At 45.4% G+C, this 21,728-nt stretch overlaps 1 protein-coding gene across 4 annotated transcripts in view; it reads left to right on the top strand.

Moving 5' to 3' along the window:
• The window catches only part of LOC117516221 (anoctamin-1-like), a 95,934-nt gene extending 74,452 nt beyond the window's left edge, over positions 1–21,482 (top strand). For 2 of the 4 annotated variants that reach the window (XM_034177139.1, XM_034177138.1), the window contains 5 exons: positions 9,779–9,931; positions 10,881–10,933; positions 12,886–13,070; positions 14,912–15,017; positions 19,002–21,481. In XM_034177139.1, the coding sequence (XP_034033030.1) occupies positions 9,779–9,931; positions 10,881–10,933; positions 12,886–13,070; positions 14,912–15,017; positions 19,002–19,241 (737 nt within the window). In that variant the 3' untranslated portion in view covers positions 19,242–21,481. Of the gene's footprint in view, positions 1–9,778; positions 9,932–10,880; positions 10,934–12,885; positions 13,071–14,911; positions 15,018–19,001 lie in introns of those variants that run through there. The other 2 variants (XM_034177140.1, XR_004562334.1) reach the window with 2 other exon arrangements.
• Positions 21,483–21,728: the final 246 nt, after the last annotated feature.

Here is a 21,728-nt window from a genome sequence, read left to right as displayed (position 1 = left end):
AGACGCCTATCCAGAGAAGAGCCGGGGCCCACAAGGTTCCACCGCCAATGGAGACCTGCAGTATGCCGAAGCCGCCAAGTCCCGAGTCCACAGGTGGCCTCTGCTTCCAGCTGTCAGATCTGGCACTGCTGGCAGGAACAAAAACAGGTTAATGGTGGGTGAGTGGACACCCAGTAAGCAGTCAGCAAAAAGTCACTATTCCTTCCTGAGGGAATAATCCACCACTCCCAGAAACAGGAACGTGCAGTACCAATAGTATACTGAATGTTCAGGAAAGTCAGGAGTAGGAAACGCCAACTCCCTCCAACTTTCACAAAACCTCTTCGGGCGGCCTGTTGTGTGGGCCGCTGAAGAGGAGGTACTGCTGGCCCGCCACCACCAGAGGGCGCCGCCGCCTCACAGGAGCAGCCAAGGTGACAGCTGTCACCCATCACCTGAGACAGCTGACAGCAATCATCAGTCGGGTATATCAGCAGGACGGCATCTCCACCTCATTGCCGAGATATCGTTTCTACCAGAGAGGTGACGTATCAAAGCCTACTGAGTACACAGTATTGACTGAGCTAGTTATTGGTTACTGTTCCAACGAGAGGTGGAGGTACCTTTCCTGCCGTTCGGAGTTCTGGGTGCAAACGCGCCCCCATCTAACTGTTCTTTTTCCCTCGCCAGCAGTACCAGGTCCGACACGCGGAGGCAGTGGCCACCTGGGAGTTCGGGACTTGGCGGCTCCAGTATACCCGGGGACCTGTGGCGGAGGAAGCCGTGTGGTTCCGGTCCTACCTTGGAGAGGCGTCTCCTATCTTCGAGCCTGCCCACACGACACCTTTGTGTATTGACTTTTGTCCAATTCTGTAATTGGTTGTATTCGTTGTGCACATTCACAACAGTAAAGCGTTGTTATTTTGACTTACTCCATTGTCCGTTCATTTGCGCCCCCTGTTGTGGGTCCGTGTTCCTACACTTTCCCAACAGGATATCTCGGCCAGCGTCATGGATCCCGAGGGGCGTCAACCGGCTGTTGAACGGCCAATGGAAGAACAAGGCGCACAGGCGTCCGCAGGAGGGGTAATCGGTGAGTTGCAGCGGATCCTCACCGCTTTCACGACTCGGTTAGATTTAATGACCGAGCAGAACGCCCTCCTGAACCGCAGGGTGGAGGCTCTCGCCGCGCAGGTGGAAGCGCGCCCTCCGGGCGCCGCTGCGGCTCTCCCTCCCGTAGACCCTGTGCGTGACAGCGACGTTCCACTGGTTGTCCAGTGACCCCCCCCACCATCCCCTGAAGCATACATAAGCCCCCCGGAGCCGTACGGAGGCTGTGTGGAGACGTGCGCGGATTTCCTTATGCAGTGTTCGCTCGTCTTCGCACAGCGTCCCGTCATGTACGCGACCGACGCTAGCAAAGTAGCTTATGTGATAAATCTGCTTCGTGGTGAGGCACGCGCTTGGGCTACAGCGCTCTGGGAGCAAAGTTCACGGCTCCTTCTGACATATGATGGGTTTGTAAGGGAGCTCAGAACAGTGTTCGATCACCCTAATAGAGGAGAGACCGCTTCAGCCGTGCTGCTGTCAATGAGACAGGGGCGCCGGAGCGCAGCTGCCTATGCAGTCGACTTCCGCATCGCGGCTGCGAGGTCCGGCTGGAATAACACTGCCCTCCGCGCCGCCTTCGTAAACGGACTGTCATTGGTCCTCAAGGAGCACCTGGTGGCTAAGGACGAACCGCGGGATTTGGATGGGCTTATCGATCTTGTCATACGATTAGACAATCGGTTAAACGAGCGCCGTCGGGAACGAGACGAAGGGCGTGGCCAGGCACACGTCGTCCCTCTCCCTTCCGGTTCCAACCGCGTTCCGCCCTCCCCACGCTCCACGGCCCCTGCGCTCCGTGCGATCACAGCTCCCCCTGCTGACGAAGCTATGGACACGAGTAGGGCAACATTTAGGGCACCGGCCACACAGAGGAGGCTGGCCCGCGGAGCGTGTTTTGTTTGTGGCTCGATTGAGCATCAGGTACGAGACTGCCCCGAGCGGTTAAACACCAACGCCCGCCCCTAGACACTGGGCTAGGGGGGGGCCGAGACGTGCACGTGGGACACACCCACATCGCCACACGACTCCCAGTTACAATCCTTTATGAGGATTTAACCCTGAAGGCCCCAGCACTGGTGGACACGGGCTCAGAAGGGAATTTGCTTGATAGCAAATGGGCCAGGGAGATAGGGTTCCCTCTGGTGGCACTTACCTCGCCTGTGCAGGTTCGGGCACTAGATGGCTCCCTACTCCCTCCAATCACTCACAAGACACCACCAGTAACTCTGGTGGTGTCGGGGAATCACCGGGAGGAGATCGAGTTTTTTGTAACTCCGGCCACCTCCCGTGTGATTTTAGGTTTTCCCTGGATGTTGAAACACAATCCCCGGATCGATTGGCCGTCCGGGGTAGTGGTCCAGTGGAGCGAGACCTGCCATCGGGTATGTTTAGGTTCCTCGGTTCCTCCCGGTTCCCAGGCCAGGGAGGAGGTCAGAGCCCCGCCCAATCTAGGGACGGTGCCGGTGCAGTACCATGACCTTGCGGAGGTGTTCAGCAAGGATCTGGCACTCACCCTTCCCCCGCACCGCCCGTATGATTGTGCCATTGATTTGGTTCCAGGCGTTGAGTTCCCGTCCAGCAGGCTGTACAACCTCTCACGACCTGAACGCGAATCAATGGAGACCTACATCCGGGACTCTTTGGCTGCCGGGTTGATCCGGAATTCCACCTCCCCGATGGGTGCGGGTTTCTTTTTTGTGGGGAAAAAGGATGGCGGATTACGTCCATGCATTGATTACAGGGGGCTGAACGAAATCACGGTTCGTAACCGATACCCCTTACCCTTGTTGGATTCGGTGTTCACGCCCCTGCATGGAGCCAAGATATTCACCAAGCTTGATCTTAGGAATGCGTATCACCTGGTTCGGATCCGGAAGGGAGACGAGTGGAAGACGGCATTTAACACCCCGTTGGGTCATTTTGAGTACCTGGTCATGCCGTTCGGTCTTACAAATGCTCCCGCGACGTTCCAAGCATTGGTTAATGATGTCTTGCGGGACTTCCTGCACCGATTCGTCTTCGTATATCTAGACGACATACTCATCTTTTCTCCGGATCCTGAGACTCATGTCCGACATGTACATCAGGTCCTGCAGCGGTTATTGGAGAACCGGCTGTTTGTTAAGGGCGAGAAGTGTGAGTTTCACCGCACCTCTTTGTCCTTCCTGGGGTTCATCATCTCCCCCAACTCCGTCGCTCCTGATCCGGCCAAGGTTGCAGCGGTGAGAGACTGGCCCCAACCCACAAGCCGTAGGAAGCTGCAACAGTTCCTCGGCTTTGCAAATTTCTACAGGAGGTTCATTAAGGGCTACAGCCAGGTTGTTAGCCCCCTGACAGCCCTGACCTCACCAAAAGTCCCCTTCACCTGGTCGGATCGTTGCGATGCCGCGTTCAAGGAGTTGAAACGGCGCTTCTCGTCTGCACCCGTTCTGGTGCAGCCCGATCCTAGTCGCCAGTTAGTGGTTGAAGTGGACGCCTCGGACTCAGGGATAGGAGCTGTGCTGTCCCAGAGTGGGAAGACCGATAAGGTTCTTCATCCGTGTGCCTATTTTTCCCGCAGGTTGACCCCGGCTGAACGGAACTATGACGTCGGCAACCGAGAACTCCTTGCGGTGAAAGAGGCTCTTGAAGAGTGGAGACACCTGTTGGAGGGAACGTCCGTGCCATTCACGGTTTTCACTGACCACCGGAACCTGGAATATATCAGGACCGCCAAGCGGCTGAATCCCAGGCAAGCCCGCTGGTCACTGTTCTTCGGCCGTTTTGACTTCCGCATCACCTACCGGCCCGGGACCAAGAACCAGAAGTCGGATGCCTTGTCCCGGGTACACGAAGACGAGGTCAAGGCGGAGTTGTCGGATCCACCTGAACCCATCATCCCGGAGTCCACTATCGTGGCCACCCTCACCTGGGACGTAGAGAGAACCGTCCGGGAGGCCCTGGCACGAAGCCCGGACCCCGGGGCTGGGCCCAAGAACAGACTTTACGTCCCACCAGAGGCTAGGGCTGCAGTCCTGGACTTCTGTCACGGCTCCAAGCTCTCCTGTCACCCAGGGGTGCGAAGAACCGTGGCAGTTGTCCGGCAGCGCTTCTGGTGGGCGTCCCTGGAGGCCGACGTCCGGGATTATATCCAGGCCTGCACCACCTGTGCCAGGGGCAAGGCCGACCATCGCAAGGCTCCGGGACTGCTACAGCCGCTGCCCGTGCCTCATCGCCCCTGGTCCCACATCGGCCTGGATTTTGTCACGGGCCTCCCGCCGTCCCAGGGAAACACCGTGATCCTCACGATAGTGGACCGATTCTCCAAGGCGGCCCACTTCATGGCCCTCCCGAAGCTCCCAACGGCCCAGGAGACAGCGGACCTCCTGGTCCACCACGTCGTCCGCCTGCATGGGATACCATCAGACATCGTCTCCGATCGCGGTCCCCAGTTCTCCTCGCATGTCTGGAGGAGCTTTTGCCGGGAACTGGGGGCCACGGTCAGTCTCTCGTCCGGGTATCACCCCCAGACCAACGGGCAAGCAGAGCGGGCCAATCAAGAAATGGAGCAAACACTGCGTTGTGTTACAGCCGCGCACCCGGCGGCCTGGAGTACTCATCTGGCCTGGATCGAGTACGCCCACAACAGTCAAGTGTCATCAGCCACCGGCCTCTCCCCCTTTGAGGTGTGTTTGGGGTATCAGCCCCCGTTGTTCCCGGTGGTTGAGGGAGAGGTCGGTGTGCCCTCGGTCCAGGCCCACCTGCGGAAGTGCCGTCGGGTGTGGCGTGCCGCCCGTTCTGCTTTGCTGAAGGCCCGGATGAGGGCGAAGACCCATGCAGACCGGCGGCGGTCCCCGGCCCCTACGTATCGCCCCGGGCAGGAAGTGTGGTTGTCCACCAAGGACATTCCACTGCAAGTGGCCTCCCCAAAACTCCAAGACAGGTACATCGGTCCGTTTAAAATTCTCAAGGTCATCAATCCCGCCGCAGTGAGGCTTCAGCTTCCAGCCTCACTGCGGATCCATCCAGTGTTCCATGTGTCAAGGATCAAGCCCCATCACACCTCGCCCCTCTGTACACCCGGTCCGGCGCCACCTCCTGCCCGGATCATCGATGGCGAGCCGGCTTGGACAGTGCGCCGGTTGTTGGACGTCCGACGGATGGGCCGGGGCTTTCAATATCTGGTGGACTGGGAGGGGTACGGCCCTGAAGAACGCTCCTGGGTGAAGAGGAGCTTCATCCTGGACCCGGCCCTCCTGGCCGATTTCTACCGTCGCCACCCGGACAAGCCCGGTCGGGCGCCAGGAGGCGCCCGTTGAGGGGGGGGTCCTGTTGTGTGGGCCGCTGAAGAGGAGGTACTGCTGGCCCGCCACCACCAGAGGGCGCCGCCGCCTCACAGGAGCAGCCAAGGTGACAGCTGTCACCCATCACCTGAGACAGCTGACAGCAATCATCAGTCGGGTATATCAGCAGGACGGCATCTCCACCTCATTGCCGAGATATCGTTTCTACCAGAGAGGTGACGTATCAAAGCCTACTGAGTACACAGTATTGACTGAGCTAGTTATTGGTTACTGTTCCAACGAGAGGTGGAGGTACCTTTCCTGCCGTTCGGAGTTCTGGGTGCAAACGCGCCCCCATCTAACTGTTCTTTTTCCCTCGCCAGCAGTACCAGGTCCGACACGCGGAGGCAGTGGCCACCTGGGAGTTCGGGACTTGGCGGCTCCAGTATACCCGGGGACCTGTGGCGGAGGAAGCCGTGTGGTTCCGGTCCTACCTTGGAGAGGCGTCTCCTATCTTCGAGCCTGCCCACACGACACCTTTGTGTATTGACTTTTGTCCAATTCTGTAATTGGTTGTATTCGTTGTGCACATTCACAACAGTAAAGCGTTGTTATTTTGACTTACTCCATTGTCCGTTCATTTGCGCCCCCTGTTGTGGGTCCGTGTTCCTACACTTTCCCAACACGGCCCACACAACACTCTCTCTTTTTAACCTTAATTCAACATAAGAATAAAGTTTTTTTTCTTGGAATATAAATAATTAACAAAAATATTATAAATACTAAATCAAAATAACCTTTCTTTTGTTATATCTAACTTAAACAAGAAACATTTCTCTTTTTTTAAGAATACATTAACATGACTCATTTCTCTCTTTTTAAAGAATACATTAACATAACTCATGTAACATTCATCACAAAACTGGAGTCTCCTTCATAAACAGTCCTCCATAAACAGGCTTTTTAATAGTTAATATCTGAAACAAAACCTTCATCAAAATACTCACTACTGTAGTATAATCTGGTCTTTAGTGAGACACTTGAGCTTGCTTGTCTTTCATCAGCTTTACTAGATCTGGGGACAATGTGGAAACAGCTGCTAGCAGGCTGTTCTCCACATCCAGCCTGTTCCTCTTATTTGTTTTTATGTGTGTCAGAGCTGAGAAGGTCCCCTCACACATATATGTTGACCCAAAAGGTAAAAGTTCAATCAGTGCATGTTTTCCCAATTCAGGATATTCCTTCTCCACATTACACCAAAACTGTGTCAATGTCTTTTCTCTGTGTGCCACTTTCAGGCCCCGGTCAGAGGACACATCCAGCAGCTGCTCCTGCAGCCTTGCAGGAAGCTTGTTACTGCTCTCAGTTGGGGTGAATGGGTCCCTCACCCAATCCAGGCTTTCTGACTTTTTATCAATATCCTGAAAGTATTGGTTAAAGTCTGAGTTGAGTTTGGATAGATGTTCTTCCACCAGTTTTACCACTGGAGCCCTGGTGACATCAGTAGTGGCAAGATGTGCATGAAGTAATGGGAAATGGCTCACATCACCCTCCTCACATTTCCTTTGCCACAGATTGAGCTTTTTTGTGAACCCTTCCACTTTCTCGTACATCCTCAGGACGTGTGACTCCTTGCCCTGGAGTGAGAGGTTGAGCTCGTTAAGTTCGGTAAACACATCAGCGAGATATGCCAGACGTGCCACCCAATTGGCATCCTCAAACACCACAGTAAGAGGATGCAGCTGCTCCTTCAAAAACACAAAAACTTCACTGCGAAGTTCATAAAGCCTCAGTAGCGTTTTCCCACGAGACAGCCAGCGGACGTCTGTGTGAAGCAGTAGCTGGTCGTGTTGCGCGCCACTCTCATGGCAAAGAGTTTCGAACAGTCTGTGATTTAGTGGCCGGGATTGGATGAAGTTGATCATCTTCACAGCGTCATCCATAACAGCATTTAGATCGGGGCTCATTCTCTTACTAGCCAGTGCTTCGCGGTGGATAATACAATGCATCCATTTAATGTTGGGGTTTACCTTTTTCACTTGTCTGAATAGTCCCTTCATGCTCCCAGCCATCAGTACAGATGTGGCTGCATTGTTTCCACTGTATATCGTGCTGTTTGAAAAAACTGTCAATAACCTGAAACATTTTCTCCCCGGTTGTCTTTCCTGGCAGTGTTTTGCAAAACAAAATATGCTCGTTTATGTCTGACACATCTTTGTAACGAACGAAGGCCAGGAGCTGCGCTTCTCCACTCACATCTGTCATTTCATCCAGCTGCAAAGCGAACTGACCGGCTCATTTTATTTTGTCCACGACTTGTCCCGCAATGTCAAGAGCCATATCATCAATCCGATGGGCCACAGTGTTGTTTGACAGGGGAACTTTCTTGAATGTCTCAGCTGCTTTTTTGTCTATCATTATTTCAGCCATGCGAGTCGCTGCAGGGACAATTAGTTCTTCAACAATTGAGTTAGGAGTTTTTGTTTGTGCCACAAGCAGCGATACGGCGTAAGACGCCTCCAGGGCTTTGCTTGACACATTAGTGGCTTTCATCATTGTATTCTGAATCTGACCTGACTTAAATTCTGACAGCTTTCGTTTGTAGTACTCTTCAGTTTTCCCTACTTTTGCAGGATGCTTGGTGCTCTGGTGTCGCTGCAAATGTGCTGGCTTCATTGCGCTGTTAGCCAGAATTTCACCACAGAAGAAACACTGAGGCTGCGGTAGTTCCGAAGACGTTGACGTGGTGAAACCATACAAAATGTAGTTTTCATTGTAGTGCCTAGGTTTAGCTTTGGCCTTTTTCTTGCATTTCTCTGCTGTCTCCTCCAAACTCCCTGGATCCAGAGAAACTGGACGTTTTAACCATTTATCCATCGGTTGCTATGCTTTTGTATTTTGTGTCACAGGTCATTGTCTTCCCGGGGAAACGAGTTGTAGCGCAAACATACCGTTATTGATGAGCTCGACATGACACATTGCTGAGAAGATTTATCTTTGAAATTTTATTAAATAAATAGAAAATTACTAAATTCCACAGCAGACATTCTTTTGTCCACATATTACGAGTTAGCTAGGGACTACGCTTAAGTGTGACACCTTAAAAAAAAAAAAAACTCCCCGTGCACCGCGTACCTCCTGCAGTACCTCCGCGTACCCCTACCCCCGGTTGGGAAACACAGGTGTAAAGGATCTTACCGCCTGGGCTCAGGAACACTTCAGAAAACCATTGTCAGTTAACACAGTTCGTCGCTACATCTACAAGTGCAAGTTAAAACTCTACCATGCAAAGCAAAAGCCATACATCAACAACATCCAGAAACAACACCGCCTTCTCTGGGCCCGAGCTCATTTGAAATGGACAGACGCAAAGTGGAAACGTGTGCTGTGATCTGATGAGTCCACATTTGAAATTGTTTTTGGAAATCATGGACGTCGTGTCTTCCGGACAAAAGAGGAAAAAGACCATCCAGATTGTTACCAGTGCAAAGTTCAAAAGCCAGCATCTGTGATGGTATGGGGGTGTGTTAGTGTCCATGGCATGGGCAACTTACACATCTGTGATTGCACCATCAGTGGTGAAAGGTACATCCAGGTTTTGGAACAACACATGCTGCCGTCCAAGCAACGTCTTTTTCAGGGACGTCCCTGCTTATTTCAGCAAGACAATGCCAAGCCACATTCTGCACGTGTTACAACAGCGTGGCTTCATAGTAAAAGAGTGTGGGTACTAGACTGGCCTGCCTGCAGTCCAGACCTGTCGCCCATTGAAAATGTGTGGCGCATTATGAAGCGCAAAATATGGCAACGGAGACCCTGGACTGTTGAACAACTGAAGTCGTACATCAAGCAAGAATGGGAAAGCATTCCACCTACAACAGCTAGTGTCCTCAGTTCCCACACGCTTATTGAGTGTTGTCAGAAGGAAAGGTGATGTAACACAGTGGTAAACATACCACTGTCCCAGCTTTTTTGAAATGTGTTGCAGGCATCCATTTAAAAATGAGTAAATATTTGCACAAAAACAATCAAATTTATCAGTTTGAACATTAAATATCTTATCTTTGTGGTGTATTCAATTGAATATAGGTTGAAGAGGATTTTCAAATTATTGTATTCTGTTTTTAATTTACATTTAACACAACATCCCAACTTCATTGGAACTGGGGTTGTAAAACAGCTGCAAGTCCAATCAAAAGCAACCAGGCTTATTTTGTTCTTTTGTCGCTGCCTTATCCAAATGGCTTCTTGTGTCTCAAGTCAATTAGTTTTGGAAACAGGTTCACTTGGGTGACCAGAGAACAATAATGTACACTGTTGTCCTGAACACTTCAAACCCACCTAAAGGACAGTCCAGGAAAATAATAACAGCATCTGACATGTTAGCCGTAATGACCTGCTGATGCTGTCTTCTCTTGTGTGTTCAGTCATCCAGTTTGGTTTTGTGACACTGTTCGTGGCGTCTTTCCCCTTGGCACCGCTGTTTGCGCTGCTCAATAATATTATTGAAATACGACTTGACGCCAAGAAGTTTGTTACTGAATTACGAAGACCTGTGGCAGCAAGAGCCAAAGACATCGGTAAGTCATTTTTGATGTGCTGGGTGTAAAAATCCTTTGTGTAGAGCCCGACCGATATATCGGCCGGCCGATATAAGCCCTTTTCAAAGTACTCACTATTGGCCAAAATTTTGCCGATAGAACACCGATAATTTCTCATAAACAGAACAGTTACTGAAATAATGTTTGTGTCGGCAATGTAAAATGTCCTTGCACCGTTTGTCCAGTAGATGGAGCGCTGACTCCATTCAACTGAGAGCTGCTTACACCCCTGCTTAAATGTGTTCATCACCGGCCCCCGTAAATCGCCATCACACTGCACTGATCGGCTGACAAAAGCATACAAGTAAGTTTATAAGGATGTTGTTTGTAATAACTTTGCGATTACATTCACCCCACATTTCTCCCGTTTCAGTTCAACTCAGTTTGATTAATTCAGTTTATGAAGTAATGTGTCAAATGTGCTTCATTGCGTCGGTCACGCTTTTTATTAAGCCCACGTTGTGTAGACCTTATTTCTAGCATGAAAAACTTTTGTTTACTGCTAACAGGTTGAAACATTCAGCTTCACCTGATTTATTGGCTGATTTATCGGCTATCTGCAAATCAGCCGATTTATCGATTATCTGCATTTTTCTTCATCCAAATATCGTTATCGGCATCTGCCTCAAAAAATCCATATCGGTCGGGCTCTACCTTTGTGATAAAACATGGACCTGTGAGCACCTTCCTAAACTTTGAAATCACAAACATCACCCCGCTGAAGGTTTCTGTAAGAAGTGATGACGGATATTATACAGCTATGAAATTTAATGCATTCAATTATCTTTATCTCAATTTATTAGCAAACAATCTCTCTTCCCTTGAGGAAAATGCTACATAGAAAATCTTGTGCATGACTGCAGTAGTTTGCAATACAGAGATTGGTAAAACCTCTAAGCATTATAACTGATAAATGTTATGTCTGCAGGTATTTGGTACAACATACTCAGAGGGGTAGCAAAAGTGGCCGTAATCATTAATGTAAGTAAATCACCAAGTTCCCACAAACACAGACGTTTAGTAACATCTAGAACCTGACAGGTACACATTAAAGATCATCCTCAGCGAAACTTCAGAATGCCCTATCATACAATTTAAAAAAATGTCACTGAGATTTTCCTGTCTCTGCCCCTTTCTGTGAAACCGTCCCAACAAAAACTTATTGTTTTCTAGTCCAGGTTGTCACCAAACCTTTCACCAGATACAACAAACAGCAAGTTCACATTTGTAGAACCCTAGTTATATTAAAACTTTGTTAGACATCAAGTCTCTGAGTCCTCTACACTGCATGAGAGAAATCCCCTTTTTCAAGAGTTACTGAAAAGGAAATACTTGGGCATCAACAGGACAACAGAACTATAAATCAACTTACAACTTACCCAAGTTTCCCAAACTTTAAAATTGCATAGTGTAGTTTTCAATGCATTCTGTGAGCACTTACAATACACTACTGATGATATTATTTATATAACGACTGAGTGGATCCTTGTCATTTGATTGGTGCTTTGTATGTTACATGATATGGATTAATTCATCCCATTTGTGTTGCATTGCATTTAGAGTGCGGGTTGGTTCCATTTAGAGTGCAAATTTGGTCCCATACGATTGGTACCACTGCACTCTGCACGCACACGTGCGCGCACGTACTGTAGTTTTTGTCAAAAGCATTTCCTTTCAGACATTACTGGCATGAATGTCTTTCCATACATCTGAGCTGAGCTCTTGCAGCGGGCTGTGCTGCACTTCAGGATGTTATTTTCAAATGAAGATTTCTCCGTTGAATGACAGATCTGGGCTTGCAGATTTACTTTACTACATTCAGAAGAATCTTATGTGTAAATATAAGTCATTTTTTGGTCCAAAGATCTGACTGCATTTATTTCAATGCAGGTCTACTTTAAGGACAGATTCCTGTAAGAAAGATACCCTCATATACAGTGCACTCCCAAAGTACTGGAACACTTCATATGTCGCACATTTTAATTTATTTATGCCATTTCAAACACAAAAAAATTACATTTCTAACATTATCTTCCTTAAACTCAAACTGAAAGTGAATCTCTACAACTTGATATAAATTAATTAAAAATATAAAAGCCAAGATGATGGGTTGCATAAGTAATGTTAGACATCAAGTCTTCTTTCACCAAAACATCAAATCTAGGCTTGCATCTCAGATGTACCTTCTGGCAAATTGTAGCTGAACTTCCAGGTCTTCTTTTTAAGAAAATCCTCCTCTATACCACTTTGTGGTCATTTCAGAGCTTCAATAGCGACTCACCGATTATCACCTCATTTCTGCTTCAAACAGCCTTGTTTCTGTTTAAAACTGACTTTTGAATGATTTAAGAGGTTTTACTTTGTCATCTGATAGTTAATAATCACATTATTCCCTTTGATGGCTTTGGGTGTAGAGACTCAGTCTCAGACGTGCTGCTGTGGTTCCAAATGATGCATGTGCAGTGAAGGCAGGGCGGACCAATTTTTAGGGGGGACCCTTCGGTTGCCAACACCAGTATTACTGGGGAAAAAACATCCAAGCAATCACATATTGGTTGGTTGAAGATTTTGAAGAATACATATAGTTAGTATGGTGTGAGCAAATAACAGCACAAAACAGTCAGTCAACAACCCAAAATTACAGACTGTTGAATAGCTACAGGCATAACTCCAAGAACATCTGACTTCTGTTTTTTGAACAACCCCCCCCCCCCAAGTCTGCTTGTGGAGAAGTCATGGGAAAAAATACACTGAAAAGAACTGCATTAAGAAAAAAATGGAACATCTTGACATCTGCATAAGCACAGAGTTCTGTATGTTTTCACAATTCCACATTTTTTAAGAGGTTCAATTTGAATTATTTATTCACTTCATTATGCCGCTTCATTTTTTTGTTCTTTATCTCTGAACCCCCACCCATCCACCATTCTTAGGCATTTGTCATCTCATTCACCTCAGACTTCATCCCTCGGATGGTCTATCTGTACATGTACAGTCCTGACGGCTCCATGCATGGATTTGTCAGTCACACTCTGTCCTATTTTAATGTGAGCCACTTCCAGCATGGAAAAGAACCCATGGATCCACTGTTCCTTGGCTACCCAGTAGAGATTTGCAGGTGGGTAATTGGTAAATGGACTGCATTTATATAGCGCTTTTCCATATGCATCAGATGCTCCACGTGCTTTACACATCAATGCCTCACATTCACCCCGATGTGAGGCTGCTGCAATGCAAGGTGCCCACTGCACACCGGGAGCAACTAGGGGATTAAGGACCTTGCCCAAGGGCCCTTACTGATTTTCCGGTCAGGCTGGGATTTGAACCAAGGATCTCAAGCCCAATGCTTAACCACTAGACCATCACTTCCCCTCCAATCACAGCTTTCTGCCACAATTCTAGTATGTTTCATGACACCTTGCCTTTTATTGTTCCATGCAAATGTAATATTGAAGATTGGCCAGCAGATGTTGCCATATTTAATTGTAGCCACTTCCTTAATTGTATCAAATGTTTCAACACACTAAACCATTTCAACACAATTGCTTCATATTGATTCAATGGTTGAAAATGGTTCAGTTTCTCCATCACTACGTAACACTGCCAATTCAAATGTATCATACTTACAATTATTTTTAAAACCAATAACAGATCTGAAAAACATTCTTAATCTACCATATTAGTCCAGCACATTTAAAAGGATGTTAAAAGTGACCCGAAAAAGTGTTACTACAATCAGAAAGCACTGACAAGGCCTTTTGAGTAGCTCTAACCACATGCAAGAGGGTGTAACTGGTCAGTAAAATCAGTGTCCGCCATCATACGGCACATCTTAACAATATTCCTCTGCTTATTTAGAATCTGACTTATTCAGATTTTAAAAAGAAATCATTTGGACAAGTGGCAAAACACCATAAAGACCAATCTGGTATCCAGCTGCTGTAAACATTTAAAGTTCTGGAATTTAACATATTTGAGATAAGCACTGTGACTGGCTGAAAGAGTGATTAACAACATTCTCCACTTTATCTCCAGTTCAGACAAAACTAACACGTGCTACTCCTTTTTGAAACAAACACCCACATAGTCATTACGCCCAATACAAGTACTGCCTTAAATTTTTTAGCGAGTAAAAGTTTAAAGATTTATTGTTGTACCTCTCCACAACCTTTCAAATTGAGGCACTTGCTAAAAAATCCTCCCAATAGTGATAATATGAATGAGTCGCAATGTGGACGCGAGGACGTTTTGCTTCGTTTTGCTCCTTGCTCTGACTTCTGTCTGACCCTTGTAGAGAATAACAAACAGAAGCCACAAAAGCTGGAGTTTTAAACCTAACCAGACCCCTCCTACCGAGAGGCAGACTGCTATTGGCTAGTGATTAAACAACTGCTTTAATTAGCAGCTATTGTGCTCTTGTTAGCACCCTCCTAATGACAGGGTAGCTGTCCCACCTAACGATGGGACTGACGCCTCTCCTGGTGCCGTGAATGACTCATTACCATGAACAAAAGACTGAAACTGCTTTGATCTGAGTACCCCATTGTAAACAGGGGACAAAGTGCATCTCAGACCCCCTCCCCGGTTAAGGCTGGGTTTCAACTATTTCACTTATGCCTCATTAAGAGGGTGCTAACAAAAGCACAATAGGTGCTAATTAAAGCAACTGTTTAGTCACTAGCCAATAGCAGTCTGCCTCTCGGTAGGAGGCATCTGGTTAGGTTTAAAACTCCAGCTTTTGTGGTTTCTGTTTGTTCTTCTCTACAAGGGTCAGACAGAAGTCAGACTACCAGAGCAAGAATTTTAGCTAAGGAAGCTTCTGCGATTTGAAGTGAAACGTCCTCACGTCAAGCAACCCAGTCCAGTCGAAGATTCAAGCTTCTCTACTAATATGAATGAGCCCAATACAATATAAGGAAAAACAATTGTTATTTTAATCAATCTTTCATTTCACCAAAGGTACAAAGACTATAGAGAACCTCCATGGTCAACCACTCCATATGAGATCACGAAGGAGTTTTGGGCGATCCTGGCAATCCGACTGGCCTTTGTCATCATTTTCCAGGTATGTAAAATATAGAGGTCTGTAGGCTATATTTTAATTTTACCTTTATTTAACCAAGTTAGTCCCATTGAGATCAAAATCTCTTTTGCAAGGGAGACCTGGTCAATTATAAAGTTTCAAGTTAACCTAACCTGCATGTCTTTAAATGTGGGAGGAAACCAGAGCACCCGGAGGAAACCCACGAAAACACAGAAAGGTCACAAGTGGGAATTGATCCCACGACCTACTTGCTGTGAAGCAAGTAAGTCGCTAACCACAAATCCACTGTGATGCCCCAATATTTTACTAGTAATGCTTGTATTTTACACGTGAACTATTCCCAAATGGGACCTGGACCAAATTTTAATGGTGCTATTTCACTTGTTACTGTAATTTGTCACTGATATACTGTCATCCTGTTTTTGTCTATATTGAACCCATGTTGGGTACATTATCCCAAGACCACAATGGAAATAAGTGCTAGTTGGTATTGTGTTATCCTTTTATTGTGATAGTATTGTATTTATTTTATACAATGGCATTTTAATAATAAAATCAATCAAACTACTGCACAAGACTCCTGGAAGTGTGCAAAACAATAGTCTGAAAGGGCAGTATTGTTCAAATGTACAAATGTTTTATGTATTTTACAAAATTAATACCCTAATGTAGAACCTTATTCTAAGCCTAACCCTAAATAATTTAAAGGCAGCTGATATTTTGCCGGATATGGCAAACACACACCTAATTTGACCGGATCTCCTTGCTCATTGTTCAAATGTCATCGTATAGTTTATTTCAACATGGCAGTGCCCTCGGCAAAGTTGAACTGGACGACAGTTCACCATACGCGGCACCAGCAAAATGGCGGGTTGCGCTGTTTTGCCGGCCGTCTAAATTTATTCACGACTGAACAGAACGGCTGCAGTCAGGGCGGAACTTAAAGACGATCGGAGTTTAAGGTGTCCTTATTTCACATTCATGATAGTAGCTCAATATTGGTGATTTCATTATTGAAAATTGGCATAGTTTACCATTCACTATATTCAGGGGTGGACTGATCAAAGGTTTTGCAGACATGACACTGACAGAGAAAAAACAGGATTAACACATGTGCCGACGTGGACTTTTGTATTTCTGTTTACCATGGCATTTTGAATGTTTTATCATGTTAGCTACACAAAATAAGGTCACTTAAGGCCAAATAAAAAAAATAAGTTGTTTATCATCCCCGCCCGACACAGAAAATTACCAAGACTGCAAAACTTATTTCCACCGCGTGGCGAAAAGTGCCGGTGGAAATAATTTTGGGCACACTGGTGGAAATAATTTTCGCCACACAGTGGAAATAATTTTGGACACAACTATGCCACATTTTTGAGCTGCTTTTAGCGTCCGAGAATCCCTCTGCCAGTAGGTGATTTTCTGCTCTGATTCAAATGCCTTTATGGCACCCAAAACGGCATAGAATCCCTCCGACTTTAGGGCACACAAAACGGCATTAAAAGATGAAAAATTAGCACCAACACTCAATGCCGAAGATGCCTCCATGTAGAAATACTCTTCGATGATGTCATTTGAACTAACCAATCAGTGAAGAGATCCTGTCAAATAGCGCTAGGTGCGTGTCATAATTTAAAATAAAATCATTTGTAAAGTTCCTGGGGAGCTGAGGTTTAGAGCCTTGTTCTGACACAGACCCAGAGCACTTGAATCGGTTCATTAGTTTCCTTAAATAACAACATTTAAAAAAAACAAGTCTGCATAACCACAATGAAAAAACCTTCAGCCCAAATTCAACAAGTGTTGAACAACCAGCTGATTTGTACATCAAACAATATTTAAATAATTACACCATTAATGCACACTTATTTGATCATAGACATAAAGAGATGAACTAACACACACACATACAAATAAATAAAGAATAGCATAACTCACCAGCTCTTGAATCAGTTAAAATCCCACAGAAAATTGTACTCCTAGTCACAAAAATAAAAAAATAAATAATAATAATAAAAAAATAATATCTACGTATCCATGGAAACGGGGTCTGGCAAACTCCTAATTTCTACTCCCCTGTTTCCGTGCTGCTTAGGTCAGTTGAGGCCACTTGTTAAAGTCACTGACGTTGTGGACTCTTGTATGAATTTGACACACACATGTACTTTTGCTGTTTTTCTGTCGACTCTCTCCTAGCGTTAGCCTAGCTTAGGCAGCAGCAGGCGGGCGCGTGCACACACTCATTACAGGCCGCCAAGAAGTGGACGTTGCTGATTGGCTGCTTGCGGCTGCCTGGCTCGTTTGGTGCGCTCGTGCATCTGATCTCACGTAACTGGCACGTAAAAACAACAACAACAAAAAAAATAGAATTAAGGTACAAAGCCATATAAAAAAAACACTTTTCAGGAAACTAATATAGCTAAAATAAATAATCTGAAGCCAAAATTACCTTGCAGACAGATGTGGTTTTTATAAAAGGTCATCTTTTTAAACAAGACGTTTCATAGTTTGGTTAGTGCCCCCAAAAACAACGTCAAGGATACAAGTGGAGGAACCTCAGTAATATATCCAGGCTTACACTCAGGGACAGGACGAGAAGTCTGACTATCCAAGAGGGGCTCGGAGTAGAGTCGTGGCCCAAGAAATTCCCGGTTGTTAGATTTGGTAGTCATTTATGGTTGCTTCGCCTCAGATGGTTGAGGTTTGGAAATGACAGTTCTCTGGAATCGACGGAGTAATCATTTGAAAAGCATTTAATAAAAGCATACATGATGGTGACATGTATGTCCCAAGGTGATGATTCCATGAATTCATGTCCATAATGAAGGAATCCCATGTCTTCCAGACTATAAAAAAAAAAAAAAATTTAAGGGTGAAGTTAAATTAAAGTATATGTTGCATGCAACCTAACTGTACCTGTGCTTCTAGGTAGCAGATAAATGGTAAATGGACTGCATTTATATAGCGCTTTTCCATTTGCATCAGACGCTCAAGCGCTTTACAATTATGCCTCACATTTACCCCGATGTCAGATGTTATCAGGAGGTACATACTTGAAAATGAACTGCAGACCTAATAAATTATACACAAAAATTCTGAAAAACTGTATAACATTATGTAACTACATGTAGAGTGAAACCCTATTGGCTGAGTGATGTACATTTTACATCCTAATTCACACAATCACCACCAGGGGGCAATCATGCCATGCAAAAGTAGCGACTAGTCTATGTAAGTGTATAAATTAAGTGTTTTCATTAAATTATTCTCAACTCGTGTACATGATTAAGGTATTTCACATTTTACAGGTGATAAAATAAATGTTATGATGTGCCTTTCGCTGGACTGTGACAGACAAAATGAAAATTTGTTTTGAAGGTTTTTCATGGATGTACATATATAGAAACATTGTGTAGTAAGATGAAGTCCGGATTGAAAAGGAGTTCCCGCTAGCTTGGCTAACGGGGAATTCCCCTTTGGCTGACCTGGTAGAGTTCTGGTCTTTAGTGAGAGCAGTCCAGGGTTCGATCCCACCACCATCCCAGCCACAAAGGTCCTACAGTCACAATTGGCGTTATTGGCAGGATGTGAGTGCCATTTTTGACTTCGAGATGAAGTCAAAAATGGTGGGGAGATATGTAGCAAAATGAAGTCCAGATTGGAAAGACGTTCCCGCTAGCTTGGCTAACAGGGAATTCCCCTTTGGCTGACCTGGTAGAGTTCTGGTCTTTGGTGCGAGCAGTCTGTGGTTCGATCCCAGCCACAAAGGTCCCATGGTCACAGTTGGTACATTCATGGGACATCGATACATACAACTGCTAATAAGATGAATTTTTTGGTGGGGAGGGGGCACTTTGCACTAGAGTGCCTTTGCACAAAATGAACCCTTTTATGTGATGTACTTGTTCTACTTTGTGGTTAAAAACCCAATTGCTAAATGCACCAAAGTTGTATTTTTCAAAAAAACAAAAAAACAGACAAAGTTCCATCTCTGTCTTGCAGAACGTTGTGATGCTGATGAATGACATTGTGGACTGGCTAATTCCTGACATCCCAAAAGACATCAGCGTCCAGATGCACAAAGAGAAGATCCTGCTGGTGGAACTCTTCATGAAAGAAGAACAATGCAAGACTCAAATGCTTCATAGTATGATGGCGACAAAACACGAGGAAAGCAACAAAAACCAGCCAACTTTTCGCCCTCACTCCAGACTGTACGCCAACAACACCAGCGAGGTCTAATGCTTGGACAGTGTAGACTGGCATTTTAGTTGGCAGTCTGAGTTCACAAGCTAACGGTTATCTTGTGGACAACAATATCAGTTCAGTGTTTTTGCCGTTAAGAGCATTCCAGCACGTAAGAGCAGCTAACGGCGGCGTGAGGACACTAATGATGGGCGTCCATTGTGTATGGACTCTACGGCGGTGCTGCCATACTTATGTGCTCATAACTAGTGTTACACATCACAACAATCACAAGACAATTCCCGGAAAATCAAGTATCAAAATATAATGTTGGATGTCATTTTGAATCCTGCAATATCTCACGTGGAAACAGTAGCTTCAGTGAAATCAACTATTTTCACTTGATCGTATGGTCAAGAAGGGCAAAAGTGACCCACAACTGTGTTGTTGAGTACCTTGCAAAGTCTTGGCAAGGTATAACCCACAGTAGGAAATTTGACCATGATCCATGAAGACCCTGCGGTGGTCTCACATGCATTATGGTTCACATACTCTGCCACCTAGTGGCCACAGTTAGCAATGAAATGCACTCAACAGTGAAGAAGTCTGAGGTTTTAGTGAGGTGATCTTGTGTATCAAGATTCACCCTGATATACAAAATCTTTGTTAAGATATCGGGTGCACAAGGTTTGTGAGACTTTACTCTACTTCTGTACTCTATGAGATTATCTGGAAACACCTACATATTTCACAGAGTCAACAGCAGGGGGCGCTGCTGATGTTTTAATACCAGACAAAGCAGGAACAACAAACAAGTAGACAAAACACTGTTTGCTTTTAACATTTTTTTTTAATTCACCTTTAAAATGGGCCTTAAAAATGAGATGAAGACCCCAGTGGCTGGAGAAGGATAAGAATATGCCCATGCGTCACCTGGCTGCCGAGGATATGTGGTTATATTAGAGATGTGGGATGGATGGGTTGTCTGCCAGGGTAGTTGCCATCCAGAACCCAATGATGCAGAGAAGCACGGCAACAACGCATGCTACCGGACTTGTCTTAACTTAAAAGCACACTATATGATAGAACATTGTGCATATATTTTAAATGATTGTTTCACCATCAATCACAGGAGGCGGAGCCTAACCCAGTCAGGGATTCTGTCAGAGAATTTGGAGCATGATCGTGGTGTAACACCGTGCCTCTTCCAGTCTTCCAGCTTCAAATACAGTAACTATATTTTGAAAATTTAACACTTTCTGTGCCATACTTGCCAAAAATGATATTCATTTGTTCATTTATTCATTCATTGGTCTCAACATGAAGCAGTAAGAAGCTAACTTGATGGCCGTGTCTGTCTGTCTGCGGCTATAACTTCAAAATGCAAAGATCAATTTGGCTTAAACATTTTATATAAATTCAGTGCACCATTCTCTCTCCACACAGCCAATGTCTAGTTCACAGGTCAAAGGTCAAGGTCAAATCAGATGTCATTGTCTTTTCTGGTGATATCCTTAAATTACAAAAAGCAATTTCAAACCAACTTGGTGAATCAACTCAGCGGACTCACAACACAGGTTATGTCAAGGTCATAGGTCTAAGGTCAAGGTCAAATCAAGCGTCATCATCATCTAAATAGCTCAGGAACTGGCTGAGATACATAATCGTGTTTTTCTACATATTGTGGTCTCCTGCAGTGAAACAAATGCATCAGACCTCTGACCTCAACAATGTTATGTGATGACTCCAAGAGAAAACAAGCTGTGGCGGCGGCGGCGACACACTGCCATCATGTGTGTGCCCTGTTTTAAGATCATTCGCCTTTGTCAAAAACACTTTATCTCCTTGTTGAGCAGCATGGCAACCAGCATGCTAATGCATTATGGGTACCTCTGGAGGAAACAAACACTATATTACAATAATGATAAAATGATCATTTTTCACATAGTGTTTCAAAGCTTTGATCTCCTGTCACCATGGTGTCTACATCCAGTAAAGAAATAAAAATTATGACACTTTTAAAGGAATATTTGTTCATGGGGTACCTGAGAACATTTGGCATAGAAATGGGAGGACAGACTGTCCACGAACAGAAAGGGTCAAAGGCGCAATTCCACTGATTTATCATTTTCCTTGAGCAAGAAACGGAAGCTGACATTTCTCCCAATGTGCAGGTCAACAGTTTCCCTGGAAGCTTGTGTTGTTGCTGCATGAATGTTGCATCACTTCATATACAACCATCTGTTAAATGCATAAATGTGAATGATTGGTTGAATCAACATGCAGGTGTGGTGAGATTTTTTAAAGAATTTATATATACATATATAAAATAAATAAAAGTGTGTTTTTGTCTCAGAGGATGCTCTTCTACTTTTTAAATACACTGAGCAAACTTTCTAACTCTACACATTCCATTCTGAAATTGTTGGTATTTCTTGGTAAAATTCTGTGCAAACTCAAATTTTCTGAAAAGAAAAAGTCAATGTTGCACAGTCAGTTTTCATATTTACGAATTTAATGTGTCCTAGATCAACAAATTCAGTC

This window comes from Thalassophryne amazonica, chromosome 8 (assembly GCF_902500255.1).
Source record: "Thalassophryne amazonica chromosome 8, fThaAma1.1, whole genome shotgun sequence".
In the NCBI taxonomy this organism is placed as follows: Eukaryota; Metazoa; Chordata; class Actinopteri; order Batrachoidiformes; family Batrachoididae; genus Thalassophryne; species Thalassophryne amazonica.
Note: the sequence above shows the minus strand (reverse complement) of the source record. Positions and strands in the feature narration are given on the sequence as shown.